Source organism: Balaenoptera physalus, assembly GCF_965194825.1.
Source record: "Balaenoptera physalus genome assembly, chromosome: 12".
NCBI classification, from domain to species: Eukaryota; Metazoa; Chordata; class Mammalia; order Artiodactyla; family Balaenopteridae; genus Balaenoptera; species Balaenoptera physalus.
Genome location: NC_138897.1, coordinates 10,636,677 through 10,653,274, shown reverse-complemented (window position 1 = coordinate 10,653,274; position 16,598 = coordinate 10,636,677). Strand labels below are relative to the sequence as shown.

The window sequence follows — 16,598 nt, the reverse complement described above, 5'->3', positions numbered from 1 at the left end:
ACAAAAAAACCTGAACGAACTTTTTGGCCAACCCAATATAAGTATGAATTAAAGACGGTAGAGTCCAAAAACAAATAGTTGAGTTCTAAGGGTAACAGTTTGACTTTGAGAATCTGAGCCTGGATTGCATTAATTCCATTCCATTAGTGGAAATGGAAAAGAAAGATATGGAATATTATGCAACCATAAAAAAGAATGAAATAATGCCATTTGCAGCAACATGGATGAACCTAGAGATTATCATGCTAACTGAAGTAACTCAGAAAGAGAAAGACAAATACCATATGATATCACTTATATGTGGAATTTAAAATGTGACACAAATGAACTTATCTATGAAACAGAAACAGACTCAGAGACATAGAGAACACAAGTCTGTTGTCAGGAGGATGGGGGTGGGGGAGGGATGGATTGGGAGTTTGAGGCTAGCTGATGCAAACTATTATATATAGAATGGATAAACAACAATGTCCTACTGAATAGTACAGGGAACTATATTCAATATCCTCTGATAAACCATAAAGGAAAAGAATATCAAAAATAATTATATATATGTATAACTCAATCACTTTGCTGTACAGTAGAAGTTAACACAACATTGTAAATCGACTATATCTCAATAAAATAAATTTTAAAAAAAAGAAAAAGAGAGATAAAGATGAAGTCAGATGACCCCATTGTTTTGGTCACAAGAAAATAATGGTAGTTATATTTGAAATACATAGATATAAATATAAATAACTAAGTTTTTTTCTCTTTACTTTTCAGAAGTAACTTGCATAAACCTTACAAAGAACTAGTCATTCATATATGATTTGTAATTTATGCTAAAATGTACAAAATAATCACATGTGTTAATATCCTAAAGAATAAATCTTTTTAGAATTAAAAAAAGGAGCATGTTCAGTATAATTTTTCTTTAAAGGGATTCTTGACTTCCTTAGGAGCATAGAGAAAGTCATTCCACAGACTGCTTTGTGAGATTTTCCTTTTTTTAAGTGGGAGAAATGTTACTTTAAAGTTGGTAATATTTTGCTGTTTTCAGGAAGTAACAGTTTAACTGTGCTACCGTGTCTCTTTCGTTGTGGGAAAATTAAAAGAACCGTTTATTTGATTGTACAAATTAAAAATTGCCAACAAGTTAATCTGGAAGAAAGAGTGACACTACCCTAAATCTGAAAGCAGATGCTTTAAACACTTTGCTAAATCAAGACTTAGTTTGTGCTATTTCCCATACTTTCAAAAATTATTTATTAGAATCCTTTTTACTTACTGTCTTTAAATATAGGCTTATTGTCATTAACATCAGAAAGTTTGATTAATACACTTGTTGTTGCAGACAGTGCTCCAGGCAGACCAATCATGTCTTTGGCTTGAATAATCACCCAATACTCATCTTGCAGTTCTCTATCCATTTTAGAAGATATTCTTATGACTCCTTTAAAGACATAATAAACTATAATTATTGTTTCATTATTAACCATGGCATCTTCCTAGTTAATTTCTTAAGAATTCAAACATAAAATCATTCTTTTGACACATTTTGAACCACTACAATGTGCTAGATGCTGCCCTGGAGAAAAAAATACAACAATAATAAGTCAATCACCACCTCTGCCTAAAGTTTAGAGTGGTCATCACAATACTAATAGTAGTGGAATCTTAATAAAATACTATGTTAAGATAAACCACAGGGAGAGAAGAAGAATGTCTTATTTTTACCTCAACTTATTTTCTGCTTTCTTCCCTAACATAATATTAGGGCTCTACAATTAACTTTTCCCCTAAACTTAGAAGAAGTTAGTTTATTATGGATACATGTAAAACTATAATACCAAATGTATGCAAAAATATTGTGCACCTGTGATGTTAAATCTATTTTGAGTCATAATATATGAAGAAGAGCTGATTTTTGACTCACAGTTATTCATAATCCACCAACAGAGATATTCATATCCATATTGGACCATGGAAATGTTGTAATAAGTGTCCACTTTCTATAAAATTATTTAGTAAGAAGTTAATCATCACTGAAAAAAACCTAGGAAAAATTTAAGGTGGTAAATAGAAGAGCTGTAATCCTAAAGATCTGGGGAACACATAATACAAATATAAGAAGGAGAATGGCTAATCTTCAAATATGTCTGGGAAAAAGTATTAATTAAAAAATTGTGATATCTGTAAAAAAATTTAAAAAAGGACAAATTGGACCACATTATGATGAGATTTTAATTGTGAACTGAAGTGTTTCACAATTATACTCTATTATATGAATCAGTATGGAAACCATGGAATATATGAAAGAGACGCTCCTAATATCTCCCTGTGTGTGACTCAACAGAGAATTGTGTTTCCTATTAGCAAAGGAGAATAGTATTAGAGTTTTGGAATTATATATCCAAAGGTGTAGAGATTAGTCAGCGAGAGAGACGAACACAGAGGCCTTCACTTCCCATATATGGAGGCTTCAATTAACTTTGCTGACTTTATTTTCAACACGTCTTCTTACCTTCAGAATGGATAAAGGATGTATATTCCTAGATCCTCTTACACCCTCGTAAACTTACCACTTCTGTGCTTTGGCTTCCAACTGTCTTGCTGCCGGCTCTACTGCTCCTCCATTAATGCAATTAATTGCTTTAGCTAATTTGCTCAATATGTTTAAGAAGTCAGTAAGCGCTGGAGGAAAAGACAGTGCTCAAAATGGTCGTGAAGATCCAGTGTCACCCAGCACACATCTACTACACCGATAGCCCATTTTCTATTCTCCTCCTCTGTGCTCTTTCACACTGGTGTCTAGTTAGTCTCAGAGCTTAAACACTCTCCTTTCTCAGGAATTTCCTATACATTCTTCCCATAACCTAGAACGCCTTCCATGCTCTCCTCACCTTGGTCACGTGCTCAGCTCAGCCTTCTGGTTTCAGTGTATTCTGCCTTGGCCACACACTATGAAGGAGTTCTTACTTTCTTCTATTGAACCTTGTTTATTTCACTTCATAATATTCACAAACTTAATGTATTTATTAATATGCAAATGTTTAATATTTATTTGTAAGTTCCAAGAGAAAAGAGTCCCTGTTGCTTTCCTTTTATTATTATTTTTTTAATGTTGCAATGGTGTCCTGCTGTAAACCTAGTATACTGTATAATGCCTGTTGCATATTCAACCCTTCTCAACCAAAATTGTGTAAGGGAATTAAAACCTAATGTCTTAAGGCATCCACTGCATGTATTAAAATAACTTAAACCTGTACATTCAGAATAATAGAAACTAGGTATTATCCTGGGGAAAATTAAGAATATAGTCACTCAAATCATACTTTTCAGAATCTGATTCTCAAAAGAAACTTGATTGATAAAGGCTGACCTATTTAATACTTGCTAAATGAATGAATCAATAACAAATGCTTAAAGACCCAACACATGCTTTAATTTTTTAAAGCTTTTCATGTCATCAAGATGGAAATAATATTTGTCTCATTAACAATCACAGAATTTTATTGCTTTTGGAACTTGCCACATTCTTGGTTGGTTAGTCAGGTATTTTTTTTTCTCATCTTTAGAGACTGTAAGCTCATTTATATGGGTTTAATCTTTGTAGTGACCAAAGCAATCAATATTTGTTAAATGAATCAATGTCACATAATTCTTAACTGTTTAATAGATGTAAATAAATAAGAGCAATTTTAAAATTTATTTTATAAAGTATTCAATTGATTAACAGAAATTGGAGAAGTAAGGACAGAAAAAGCAAATGTTGTATTCATGTGAATCAAAAAGACATAAAATACAGAACTATTTTTTTTTAAGTTCCTACACCCAGCCATAAACTCAGCTTAATCTCATTCTGGCTGGGTGTACAGGTAGAACTCTGTGATTTTAATTTGCATTTCCATGATGACTAATGAGGTTGAGCAATTTTAATATGCTTGCAGGCTTTTTGTTTGTCAATTTTTTGTCAATTGCTTGTAAATGTCTTTTCCCCATATATTTAGATTAGGTTGTCTGTAGTTCTGTAATTAATTTGTAATAATCCTTAAGTATGTTTTATATCCCATACACAAATCATTTGTGGTATGGGTGTGAAAAATCCAATCTCCCAACCTTAGAAAAACCAGCTAAAAGATTAAAAATAATTAAATTTTTAAAATTTAATGAAAAAACATTACAACCCATTTATTTATTGAAACATCAGGTCTACTTTACAACATGTTTGCAGGCAGAGAACTTTTGCTCTGACGTTTGCCTTAGAATCATGTTGAATTGCACTTCGTTTCTTCCAGGAATACCTGTTGTTGGTTCAATGGAGAAATACGGTTGGCCTTGTCGTAAGCTGTACAGGAGACGAGCGTTATTGCCACTTGAAGGATCATCAGCATCACTTGCTGTCACCTGGATGACAAATGTTCCTGAAGAGAAAATACATAGTTACAAGAAATTAAGCCAAAGGTCTTTTTGAAAAATGGATTCCAGTTCTGTAAGGTATTCTTTCTTTAGCAAGCAAGATGATGATATGCAATAAAAGACTAGTCCTCTCTGTTCTGAATTATAAAACAGGTTTCTTTCTGTATAGACAAGAAAATATAACCTTATACAAAACAACCCTAATTTCCAGATACCGTATAGAGTTTTAAATATGTGAATCCATGATCTAATGAAATATAACTATTAAACAGCCCATTACAATACATAATTAAGGATCATTTAAAGAGGTGTTATTAGCAGAGGAATCAAAGGGAAATTAGAAACAGTTTCCTTCAAAAAACTATGTTGTGACCTGTACCTCAAAAAATTACAGAATATTAGTAAAATATTCATAAAGATTATTGAAATGATCTCGACATAGTGTCAAGCTGAAGATGAGCATAATTATTTGGCTGGCTTCATCCCCTTCTGTAAAATGCCTACTTTCTTTAAAGAATTTTTTTTAAGTGCAGAACAAAATCTACCAGATTGATAAGGTAAGTATTCTCATTAAAATTCAGTAACAATCAATAAAACTCATGGGAGATAAGTATTTGTATGTTTAAAATTAATGGTAAAATTTAAAATACTTAATGAGCTTTTAAATTATTTTTATGTAAACATGTAATCTAGCATTATGGGTCTTGTTGGAAATCCACATCTTTTGAAACACTATGTTCTATGTCAATAAGAATGGCAACACAAATGGCACTAAATCAAATAGGCTTGTGATTTTATGTGAAATTAGCATTATGAAGTTTTTCATTACAACCTAATTTTATAAACTGACACATTCTAATATGAAGCCATTCTATGCTTCATTAATAAAAATGTTGAAACTTTTACTGTGGTCCTCAATTGCATGTATTGATAGTATTTGCTGTTTTGTTTTAGAATTGTTATGTTAGTTATTTAACACTTGTTTTATACTGTTCTCCACTCAACATGTAGACACTCATTCGTTTCATGTGTTTTAAATACATTCCTGCCATTTGAGACAAGATGGATGGACCTTGAGGGCATTATGCTAAGTCAAAGGCAGAGTATGCAATGAATTATATGAGGAATCGAAAAAAAAAAAAAAGCAGAACTTACAGAGACAGTGGATTGCTGGTTACCAGGGTCTGGGTTGTAGGGGAATTGGGCTGTTTGTCAAAGGGTACAAACTTACAGTTAGAATATGAATAAGTTTTGGGGAGTTTATGTACCTTATAGGGATTATAGTCAGCAATACTGTATTATTATATACTTCAAAGTTGCTAAGAGACTAGATCTGAAATGTTTTCACCACGGAAATGATAATCATGTGACATGATGGAAATGATAGCTAAGGCTATAGTGGTAACCACATTGTAATATATAGATGTATGAAATCAGCACATTGTACACCTTAAACTTACACAATATTATATGTCAATTATATCACAATAATACAAATAATAAATAAATGAATAGATACATCCCTGTAGGAATCGTAAAGAATTATTCCAACAAAAGGCTTCTTAGAGACCATTTCTATCAGTTTGTAATAGGCAAATCTTGTTCTTTTAACTACGCTTCTATGCACTCATCCATTTCCTTCCCCTACATTTCCTCATGATGTCTCCATTCCATTTATTTCTATAAGGGTTTCCTGTCTCTAGTTTGCAGAACTAGACCACTTGTATTTGGCTTCAGGAACAAGAGTCAAAATCATTGTACTGTTAGTTGTTGACCAAGAGAAATTCTTAGTATTAAGACTTTAGATTTCTTAACTTAGTACTGTACAAATGAGAATCAGGAAGACCAAGAAAATGCACTGACTCATAGACCACCCCATACTTCATTTCTAGAGACGAGCTATGGAGTTAGGTTATTTTTCCCAGTTCAGTTTATTTTAAAGCACATTTTAATCGATGGTTCATTTACTTCTAACCCAAACATACCTCTTCAATGTCCTAATATGTCATGACCTTTTTCTCTACTAAATGGAAAACTTAATGTAATATATTAATGTCACAAAAAATAATTTCTTTGCTTGTGGAGTAAATCCAAAAAAGTCAAACTCAGAAAATTTAGTGGATAAAAATATATTATAAATATTCAGAATAACTCTCTCATGTGAATTTGTTAGGGAGCTCAATTTCTAGGAAAATAATTATTGTTCTCCCTTATAAGACTCACTGCACTTTTAAATTAAAAGTAGCAATCGTATGGAACTGGCATAATTCTACAATGTTTCAATGTTTCAAACACTGCTTGATGATGAACCATTGATGACTAAACAGTGATTCACTTTTTATGTTTGTGAGTGAGTGAGTGTGTGTGTGCATGCGTGTGTGTGTGTGAAATCATGTGTCTGTGAATCTTACTGTAAACTAACCACGGAAAAAAGAAATGTAAAATAAATTAAGATGATACAAATATGCAGCAGAATTTCCAAAAAATTCATTGCATAAAGTCTTGCTTTATTCTTACTCATAATTTGTAAATGTCGTCTATAAAATTCAGAAGGACTTTAGTAATGTTCAATTCTTACATCACTCTGATTATCTGATTTTATTTTCTTCAGTTGTTTCAGTCTTTCCTTTTTTCCTGTTTCAGTTTTATTGACAATTCATTAAATACAGATTAAGCAACTTTAAACCCTCTAAATATTTTCTAAATGGTTTTTCTAAAAAAGTCAATAGAGAGATATACTTTCCTAATCAGTAATTTAAATACTGTAGAAATCTTCAAAATATAGTCAAACGTAAATAAATAGTAATAATAAATAAACATCAAAGCAATTAAGAAATACAAAAATATTTGATAATATTTTGTATATTTATGTTTTCCATGAGGACTTGTGTAAGAGGAATTGTTCATTCACTCGCAGTTAGGTATGCTATACTATAGTGCATACAAAGTTGACAAAATCACTATGAGGCCAATAATGTGTCTTTCATGGAAATAATCAATAATTGTTTCATAGTCCCCCCTTCCTTGTGTTACCAGTTAAATATAGGCAACAGACACTTAGTTGTTGAGTATCATCTTTACTGTGCATTACTGACTCGATCAATGTATGAAGCATGGTACATGTCACATATATAATCTAACCAGTTTAGTCTCTCTTTATTCATTTTACTGTGCTCTCACTAAAACTGACAAAGTTGGGTTTATTACATTAATGGATAAAAATTAAATTCTCTCTAAATTAGATTAGAAATAAATGTATTTCTAAAGGATAAATGGTCTATATGTACATTAATGAAAGATATCTTATGCAGACTATTTTAAACTGAAATATATCATCAGAAGGATATTCTTCATATGTATTTACATTATTTAATAGGTTTCTTAGCTTAACTGTGTTTTATCATATAGTGTACTGGGTTATAACTAGCCCTCTTTCAGATTTAACCATGTCTTAAGACAACTTTATTCACTGCCCACATGTCTCACACACTTTTTCTCACACACCATGAAAGAAGCTGCAAGTAAAAAAAGTAGATGTCTACCAAATTATATCTGGCTTGTTGTAATGCAGGTACTAATAAAATTTAAAAAAAATTAAAAATCAGGGACAAATACTTCTAGGACAAGATGCCAGAAAAAAAAAAAAAATAGGGTTTAGTAGGGCTGTCATAGGTAGAACTGGAAATCTGATTGCCCTACTTTAGAACACCGGTGACAATGCAAAATGATCACAATGATTATGTGTAAAGGGAAGGGCCAATAACCCAGAACGAATATGTGTATACTGAATCCTCTCACCCTTAACTCCTATTATTCCACCTTAAGACACCATCCTGTAATTAGAATTGAGTAACTGATGGCAACTCTTAAAAATTTAAATTGACTGGATTCATGAAATTGAATTAGCAAGGAATGTAGACCAGAGAGTGGGAAAAGCCTTCTCTTGGTGACTGAAGGATCCAAAGGTCATTGTGAGTCTCTGAGTTGAGTCAGCATAGCTTGATCACAGATGGACAAACTATTTGGAAATGCAAAGAGCCAATGACTGGACTCTTGCAGTTTGAAGATCTCTTAAATCAGTTGGTATCTACCCTGTTAAGTGAACAAAAGTTTAATTCTAAAAAATTATTATCTCAGAATCAGATTTTAATAAAAGTAATTTCTTAGTTTACTTGTCCCGATAATAAACTTACAACATAATATGTTGTAATATATCAATTCTGCATTCTATCCATTACATTGATAGTTGATATTGTTTGCCTATATTACCCTTGAGAGATTTTCTTCAAACATGCAAAATTTAAATCAGTTGTGTCTTTCTAGATAGCTTTCTAGAATCTTAAAGTTAGTTTTTGCAAAGGACTTTATAAAAATAAATTTAAGACGATATTTGACTATGCCCACTTTATCAGACATATCATATTGCAAAAACTTATTTTATATAGGTGATGCAGCATGTAAACTTGTACCAAATGCTTGAGAAAAAAAAATCACATTGATTTTATTCAATCTCAAAGCAGCTTCCACACAGTTGCAGGATCTCTTCTTGTGCAACGTCTCTCCTCGTGTCTTTCTTTTCTTACATGACTGACCAATCTCATTGATTCTAATTCAGCAGTCAACTAAGTTCTAACAGTTCGGTCACCCTGTATGTTTGCCTTTTCTCTACCTAAATTCTCTACCAAGGGGATCTCATCCTTTGTCATGTCCTCCATGCCAGCAATATGCCAATAACTCCAATATTGATATATGCAATTCTCCTCACCCTGCAATGGAAATTTTTTTTCCCAGAACATGGCATGGCTGGCCTCTTTGTATCATTTCCTTCAAATGTCACTTCCTAAATGTCCCCACTTCCTCCAATCAATTAATCATCATCATACTTTACCCATACTTAACACTTTTTAATAACATAAAATGTCAAATATTACCTGGCTTATTTAAAATAGTTATTTACTGTTCGTGTGCTATAACTAAAATATAAGTTCCATACTAGCCATTACTTCATATATTTCCTTTACAACTGAATCCCCAGTCTTACAAAAAGTTCCTAGAACATGTGAGGACCATAACATATGCTAGTTGAAGAAGAAGGAGGAAGAGGTGGAGAGAAAGGAGGAGGAGGAGGAGGAGAATGGAAAGGGGAAAAAGAAATATCACTGCCGGGCTTCCCTGTGGCGCAGTGGTTAAGAATCGCCTGCCAGTGCAGGGGACATGGGTTCAAGCCCTGGTCCGGGAAGATCCCACATGCCACGGAGCAACTAAGCCCGTGTGCCACAACTACTGAGCCTGTGCTCTAGAGCCCGCGAGCCACAACTACTGAGGCTGTGTGCCACAACTACGGAAGCCCGTGCGCCTAGAGCCCATGCTCCGCAACAAGAAAAGCCACCGCAATGAGAAACCTGCACAACCCAGTGAAGAATGGTCCCCGCTTGTCACAGCTAGAGAAAGCCTGTGCACAGCAAAGAAGACTCAGTGCAGCCAAAAATAAATAAATTTATGTTAAAAAAGAAGAAATATATCACTGCCTAACTATCAAATAGGACAATATTAATGTGTCAATTATATCTAAGGACAGTTGGTCTTGATACATGCTACACAGCTAAATTTGTTTAGGCTGTTGTTAAAAACCTATGTTCTGAATACATGTAGAAATAGGTCTTTAAATTGTTACCTGGAATGTTAAAAAAAATGAAGAATCAGGAAAATATATAATGGAATATACATTTTTAGACTTCCTGGCTAATGAATCAAATGTTTAGGTAAGGCAGTTTTAAAGCACATTAGCATAATTTAAAAATGACAATTATTAAATCACATTGAAGTTTATCATACTTAAGTAAATTTTGTTAATTAAATTTTACTATCTGTTGTATTATTAAACTTTTCTGACAAAGAATGAGTGGACAAATTTTGTATAACCATACCATAATTTTCCCCCTATTGGAAAGACATGTCTGATTTCCAAGGCAGTCAATTATTACATCTCATGGAAAGCATTCTTTTCTACAAGTATTATATTTAAAATATTTATTAAAGTGACATTGGGTTTGAAAAGAACTTAAAAATGGATATGGCTAAACAGAGGTCTTCAACCATCTTGTTTTGTTTTTAGTTTTCATGTTCTGTTGTTTGGATGCATCTAGTATTCTAGTCTTATAAATTGTTTCTCCTATTTTTATGTGTGACTCTTTCAGGATGATCTTATGTATTTTTTGAGATACAAAAGAATAGTTTGTTTTGGAAAGTAAATTCTTTTATTGAAGAAACCAATAAGTGAACAAGCTAAAGAATTTTATGTATACTCAAATAAACTTTTCTTTCTATTGAAGACTGAAATTATACTTTAACAAGACAAATTACTTAATATATAGTATGATTATTTACAAGATTTTAATCATTAGTCTAATTTTTCAAATATTTTACTTAACACATTTGCAGAAGGAAGTACCCATGTAGAACGGTAAATAATTCACTTCCAAAACATATGCTCGAAATTTTAAATCTGTTTTCATTGTTAATAGGTACATCTTTGACGTAAATTAATATGCAATACCTTCTGGAGACATCTCTGGTACAATGGCCTCATAAGGTTCATCTAGGAATTTTGGTTCATTGTCATTGATATCCGACACTCTGATGACAAACTCAGACTCAGGTTCCATAGCCCTTCCAGTAGTGATGTCTATTACCTGGGCTCTTAGAGTGTAGAGGGACCGTTCCTCTCTATCAAGCTTCTGTACAGCATATATGTCACCTGTTCTTTCATCAATGACAAAAATACTTCCAGCTCCAGCTCCCAAAAGCTTGTACTGGAAAGAGTTGTTCCCATTGTCTAAATCAGATCTTAGCTGCAAGTGCAAAGAGAGATAATTTACTTTCCAAACATGTTAAGACAAATTTTAATCATTGCATCTTCATGTCTGTTAATTATTCCCTAAGTTAAGAATTCCATATAATTCCCATATTATATTAAGTGAGGTAAAATGTTAAGTTTAAGATTAAAATCTATCACTAGGCAGAGAAGTCTTTGAATTTTCAACGTAAAGCGCTATACAAATTTCATTACTCTAAACAGATGATTCTAATTAGAAACTATAATGATTGAAAAACAAAGCCCCTTTTATAAATTATGCACAGAAAAGTTGGTTCGTGTTTACTCTATATGATTACACTTTTAGTCACTAAAACCATACTCTCAAATATTTATATTAGATCGGGGCCTAGAGACAGAGAGATAATGATCTAAAATAAATTTAAACAGTGATGTTCTATCTCTAGGCTAAAAACACATAGAAAACATGGAAATATTAGTAAGAAAATTAGGGAGCATGTTGAGAAGATGATAATAATCTCAATCATCCATAAAATCTACAAATTGCTTTATATTAGTTTTCTCAATTAATCCTCAAGCATTCATTGTAAAATACACATTATTGATATAATAAATTCTTTCAATAGAGAAGGAAAGTGAGACTGAAAATTTTAAAAACTTTCACAGCGTCACATGGTTTTGGGGTAGAATTATGATTTACACCAAAAGGCCTGTTTGATCTCAGATCCTCCCCTGCAAACCAGTACGTAACATGCTCTTTTAGTCCTTGAGTTTTAGCCAAATTAGCTCTAACTCTTCCTTTCCAACATAGTTCACTCAGTTCTCAAATGTACTTCTTTTGTCCTCACTATTTTATTTATTTAAGAGCAAAGTAAATTTGTTCATTATTCATAGTGTGAATGGAATTTTGAATTTTATATATAAAAAAGATGTTATGATATAGGTAACATTGTATGATTTTTTCATATCTAACTTATTTTTACATAAAGAAAGGAAGCATTAGAGAATAATCTCTTAATCATTGTGAATCCATGGTTTTCTTGATTCACCATTTATGAATATTCCCTTCTTCAAAGTAAGAGCTTCTCTGAAAATTTACAAAGTTAGCCAAAAAATACAACCTTAATTCCATAATTTTTCTGATAGCTCAAAGTACAATATATTATTCTGGACTAATTAATAAATTTTTCTATATGATTGTCGAGAATATCTAAAGATATCTAATACAATGAATTTTAATAATTTTAATAATGTGTTGAACATCACTGCTCTACAATGAAAGAACCAAATTGGAGATAATAAAAAGATAATAAAAGAGTTACAGCTTTTAAAATTTGAAACTCCTTCATTACTCGTAAAAGTGAAATCCCCATGTCCCAGTGATAAGAAATTGTGGAAAACAAATGTATTCTCCAATAAGTATACCAAATGAAAGCAATGCATAGCCCCTGGTTTCCAAATATTATTCCAATGTAGTTTGAAAATTTGAATGTTAGAATGAAGACTAGTCAAATTCAGTCATGAATAAATGTATTTCAAGTATATTCATGTTAATTTTCATAGATCAGTGAGCTTGATCTTTTTAAGGACCCATATTTAATTTAAAAAAAGTTGAACATCTTCCTCTTGTTGTCACAAAATGCATGAGTTCAACACATTTCAATTTCGTGGATTCTAGTGTTATAAAATTTTCTGTACTTCCATTCAAAAATTTTTTTCAATTACAAAGTTACTATCAATTTGGCAAATCAATATGACTAAATTTTTACCTAATTGTGCTTTCCAAATTTAATCTCTTTTAACAAACAGATCAAAAAGAAAGTTATTTTGGACACATCAACTACATTTTATTTTTACCAGCTCTGTTATTACAAGCATGTAAGTATTCATTATTACTCTCTTTTAAACCAGTTACCTGTATGTGGTTTAAGTTTAATGAGGTTGTTTAGAGGAAAAAATATCTGTTAGAATATTTTCATAAATATTTTTACAGAATGAAAAAGAAGCAAAACAAACCGCTATATGAAAGGAGGAAATGGGAGATATGTGTAGGGAGCAGAAAATGTGAGTTATTCAGTGACTGGTCCCTGTTCTGACTGCATTGATGCACTTCCCTGTAGAGCCTTACCACTAACATTTGCCTGCCAATAGTAGCATTCTCCTTATTCAGTGGTGGGAGAGCCTATGGGGGTCTGTGGAGTCCACTGTAAATATGGCTAGAGACTCAGGTAACTAGCAGACACTTAACAACGGACCTCACACCGTTCTGCCTGTGCTTTACCTGGAGTCATCTTAGAAAATAGAAAGGGATGAGAAATATTACTTATAGCAGACAGGCACGCGCGCATGCATACACACACACACACACGACTGAAATCTGTTTGCCTAAAACTCTAATCTAAGCCTTTGGTTGAATGTACTCATATATTTGGCTGATGGGACAGATGAACTCATGGAATCCAGACAACACACTAACACTGCAGCTCTCCTAAAAGGGCTAGAAAAAGAGAGTTAATAAATTTTGAGTGCTTCACCCTTTGGGCCCAATTAAATTTTAGTGTCAGTTAATTAGTGGTTAAACTTATTTCAGTTCATTCATCCAGAGAAAGAGCCTTACAGAGAAGGACATGATATTATAACTACCTCTGTCTGAAGAAAATCAAATAATAATAAAACCCAAAAACATAAATAGGAAATGTTTTGTCTCATTAAGGAAATTTTCTTAAAATGTATTCTTATAAGAAAATGAAATAACTATTTGTTTTACTTCAACTTCACTAATCAAATGAAGTGTGTAGGCTCTTGAAGCTACATAACTGTAAAAGGATTTGGTATTAATCTGCTTCATTAAAAATTAATGAGGGGTAAATCAACACCTACTTAGCATAATGGAAAATCAGGCTAAATACCGTTGGTAAACATTACTGTTCTCCGTGTGGTGGCTTTGATCCATTACCAAAAATAACACCATCACATTTCCAGATGTTGATAAATGCTGCAACTTTGTATGAGGTTAAAGTGAAATTTAAAAACCAGAGCTTTCCCTCTTCTTCAAGTTTTTGTGACTATTTTAGGTGCTTGCAAATATAACAATCAATTATGCTGGTGTTTGAAGCTTTCTAATGGTTCCACTAAGAAAAATGGAGAATTCATCAAATACCAAAGCCTCCTTCACTCTTTCGATCAGATTTACAAGGTTATTTCCTGTAGCACTTTCAGAAAATCAGTACCTGGCCAATGTGATGTCTAGTCTTATTCATTTCTTCTGGTACAAAAAACTGGTTCCACATCCAGCCCCGCCTCACTCTCAAATGAGATCCCGCTGGGTGCTTAACTTCCTTTGTTACAGAGTTTTCTGTTGCTATAAGGCAAGGCAATAGGAGAGGAATTCCCAACGTAAAAGGCAGCAATAAGCAGCAATTCATTCTGATCTTGATTCCAACTGGTACTCTTCAGAGGAACAGTATGTTGCAAACAAAAATCTTATGTTCCCTTGTAATATTTTTAACTCTTAGGTATCTTTCACATTCCTAGAGAACAAAAAACAAAACAAAATTCTCGACATTTAAAAAATAACATTTTCTCACATAATTGTTAAAGACAGGATAAAACTTAAAACTTTTGCATCTGTAAAAATGGAACAGAAATATACACTCATCTTCCAGTTAAGCTACTTAATTATGTTTTGTAACTCAGCAATAATTTGAATGGTACAATTACAAATTTCTGCTCAGTCACTGTAGTCATAAATTTGCCTGAAGGTTGAAAAGTTGCTCTAGCAATCTCCTTGATTGATAACTGACACTGAGATATTTTTAAAAATTTAACCTGCTTACTTCTTCCTTTCTATCTCAGTAAAATTCAAACTATCCAATTAAATCAACCATCAAACCAGGGAAAAATGTGACATTTTTCCTCTTTTTCAATAGATACGCTTTGTCATCCAGTTTCCCACGTTATGGTATTTTACATAGCTAATTAAATAGACAAAATGAAAATTCAGCTTAAAACCTGGGGGATTTAAACATTTAAACTGATTTATACTGATGTTATAAAACATCATGTGAATAGAAATCCTGTTAAGATATTTTTATATTGCAAAAGATATGAAGAATGTTTTTCATCTTAACAAAGAAATAAAGCCATTTTAAAATAATAAATGAAAAATTACAGTGCTTGGGTAAAATGGCTGAATGTTTATAATACGTAAAATGTAGATGAAAGGTATCTTTTAGTATTTAAATATTAAGACAAAAACTCAAGCTACTGACTTTTCCATTTAAAATTTTCCATTTATCTGATACTGATCATACCAGCTCTCCATGAAATGATTGGTAATTCTCACTCTTATATGAAACTGAATAACTTTGCAATTTCCACATCTATATAGCACCTCCGTATAACCAAATTGGATTTGTTTGTTTGGGATTAATGAAGAAAAATAATTTTGTCCAATCTACAATGCCATAATCAGCAGAAAAGTCATAGAATCTCTTTCTGTTAGGAGTTTTTCATATGACCTTGTTTTGAATTTTCTCCACATATTTTTGATTGTCCCTGACAGGTTTTTTTAGGTCTTTGGCTCTTTTTAGGAAGAGTTGTTAAAAACATCTAATTAAGAAAGAACACATTGTCATAAACGGGGATCCTGCGGTCCCTCTGTAATTCCTCCAAGCAGATGTATTCTTTGTTATAAGTTTACTTAATGAAAGTCATGAAGTAATTCATCTGAGGTGAAAATTAAAGATGAATTTCACCCTTATGTTAAATATTTGAAATTCTTATGTCTGTTGCTTAGAAATAGTTAAAATATATATTTTGAGAGCTAGTGAATAATGAAAACATTTGAAACAAGTACAGTTTTCTTCATGAGAAGATATTTTGTATACATTTGTAAAACTATCACTAACAGTGATATGAATTAGGCTTAAAATGTTGGGTAAATAACATCTATGTTAACTTTATATTATGGTATCTTCATACATCTAAACAGAGAGAGAATAGTATAATGAACACCTATATACCATTACTTAGGTTCAAAATTATCAAAACATGGTCAGTCTTGTTTAATCTATATACATATCCATTTCCTGATATTAAAACAAATTTCAAATGTCGTTATCATTTTAACCATTCATTACACACACACACATGCACACAAACACACTTGGGCACAAATGCTATATGACCTTTTTAAAGATCAAAATTGAATACTAAAAATTAAGAGTAAGTCTTCAATATAATCAAATATCCAACCAATGCTCAAATTAAAATTCTTTGAACATCTTTGAGTCAAGATTCAGCTATGTCCACAACGCAGTTTGTTGAGACATTCGTTAAGTCTCAGTTAATCCACAAG

General features: G+C 32.1%; 1 protein-coding gene and 2 long non-coding RNA genes across 10 annotated transcripts in view; 1 reads left to right on the top strand and 2 right to left on the bottom strand.

The window, feature by feature from the left end:
- The window catches only part of LOC309639119, a 1,037,414-nt gene that overhangs the window by 140,062 nt on the left and 880,754 nt on the right, over positions 1-16,598 (top strand). The gene's annotated exons all lie outside the window — the stretch shown is intronic.
- The window catches only part of LOC309639132, a 932,641-nt gene that overhangs the window by 455,889 nt on the left and 460,154 nt on the right, over positions 1-16,598 (bottom strand). The gene's annotated exons all lie outside the window — the stretch shown is intronic.
- CDH19 (cadherin 19) overlaps positions 1-16,598 on the bottom strand; it is a 277,276-nt gene that overhangs the window by 45,519 nt on the left and 215,159 nt on the right. For all 8 annotated transcript variants that reach the window (XM_082415896.1, XM_082415897.1, XM_082415894.1 and 5 more), the window contains 4 exons: positions 14,470-14,769; positions 10,961-11,255; positions 4,290-4,409; positions 1,274-1,438 (listed from right to left, as the gene is read on the bottom strand). In XM_082415896.1, the coding sequence (XP_082272022.1) occupies positions 1,274-1,438; positions 4,290-4,409; positions 10,961-11,255; positions 14,470-14,664 (775 nt within the window). In that variant the 5' untranslated portion in view covers positions 14,665-14,769. The remainder of the gene's footprint in view (positions 1-1,273; positions 1,439-4,289; positions 4,410-10,960; positions 11,256-14,469; positions 14,770-16,598) is intronic.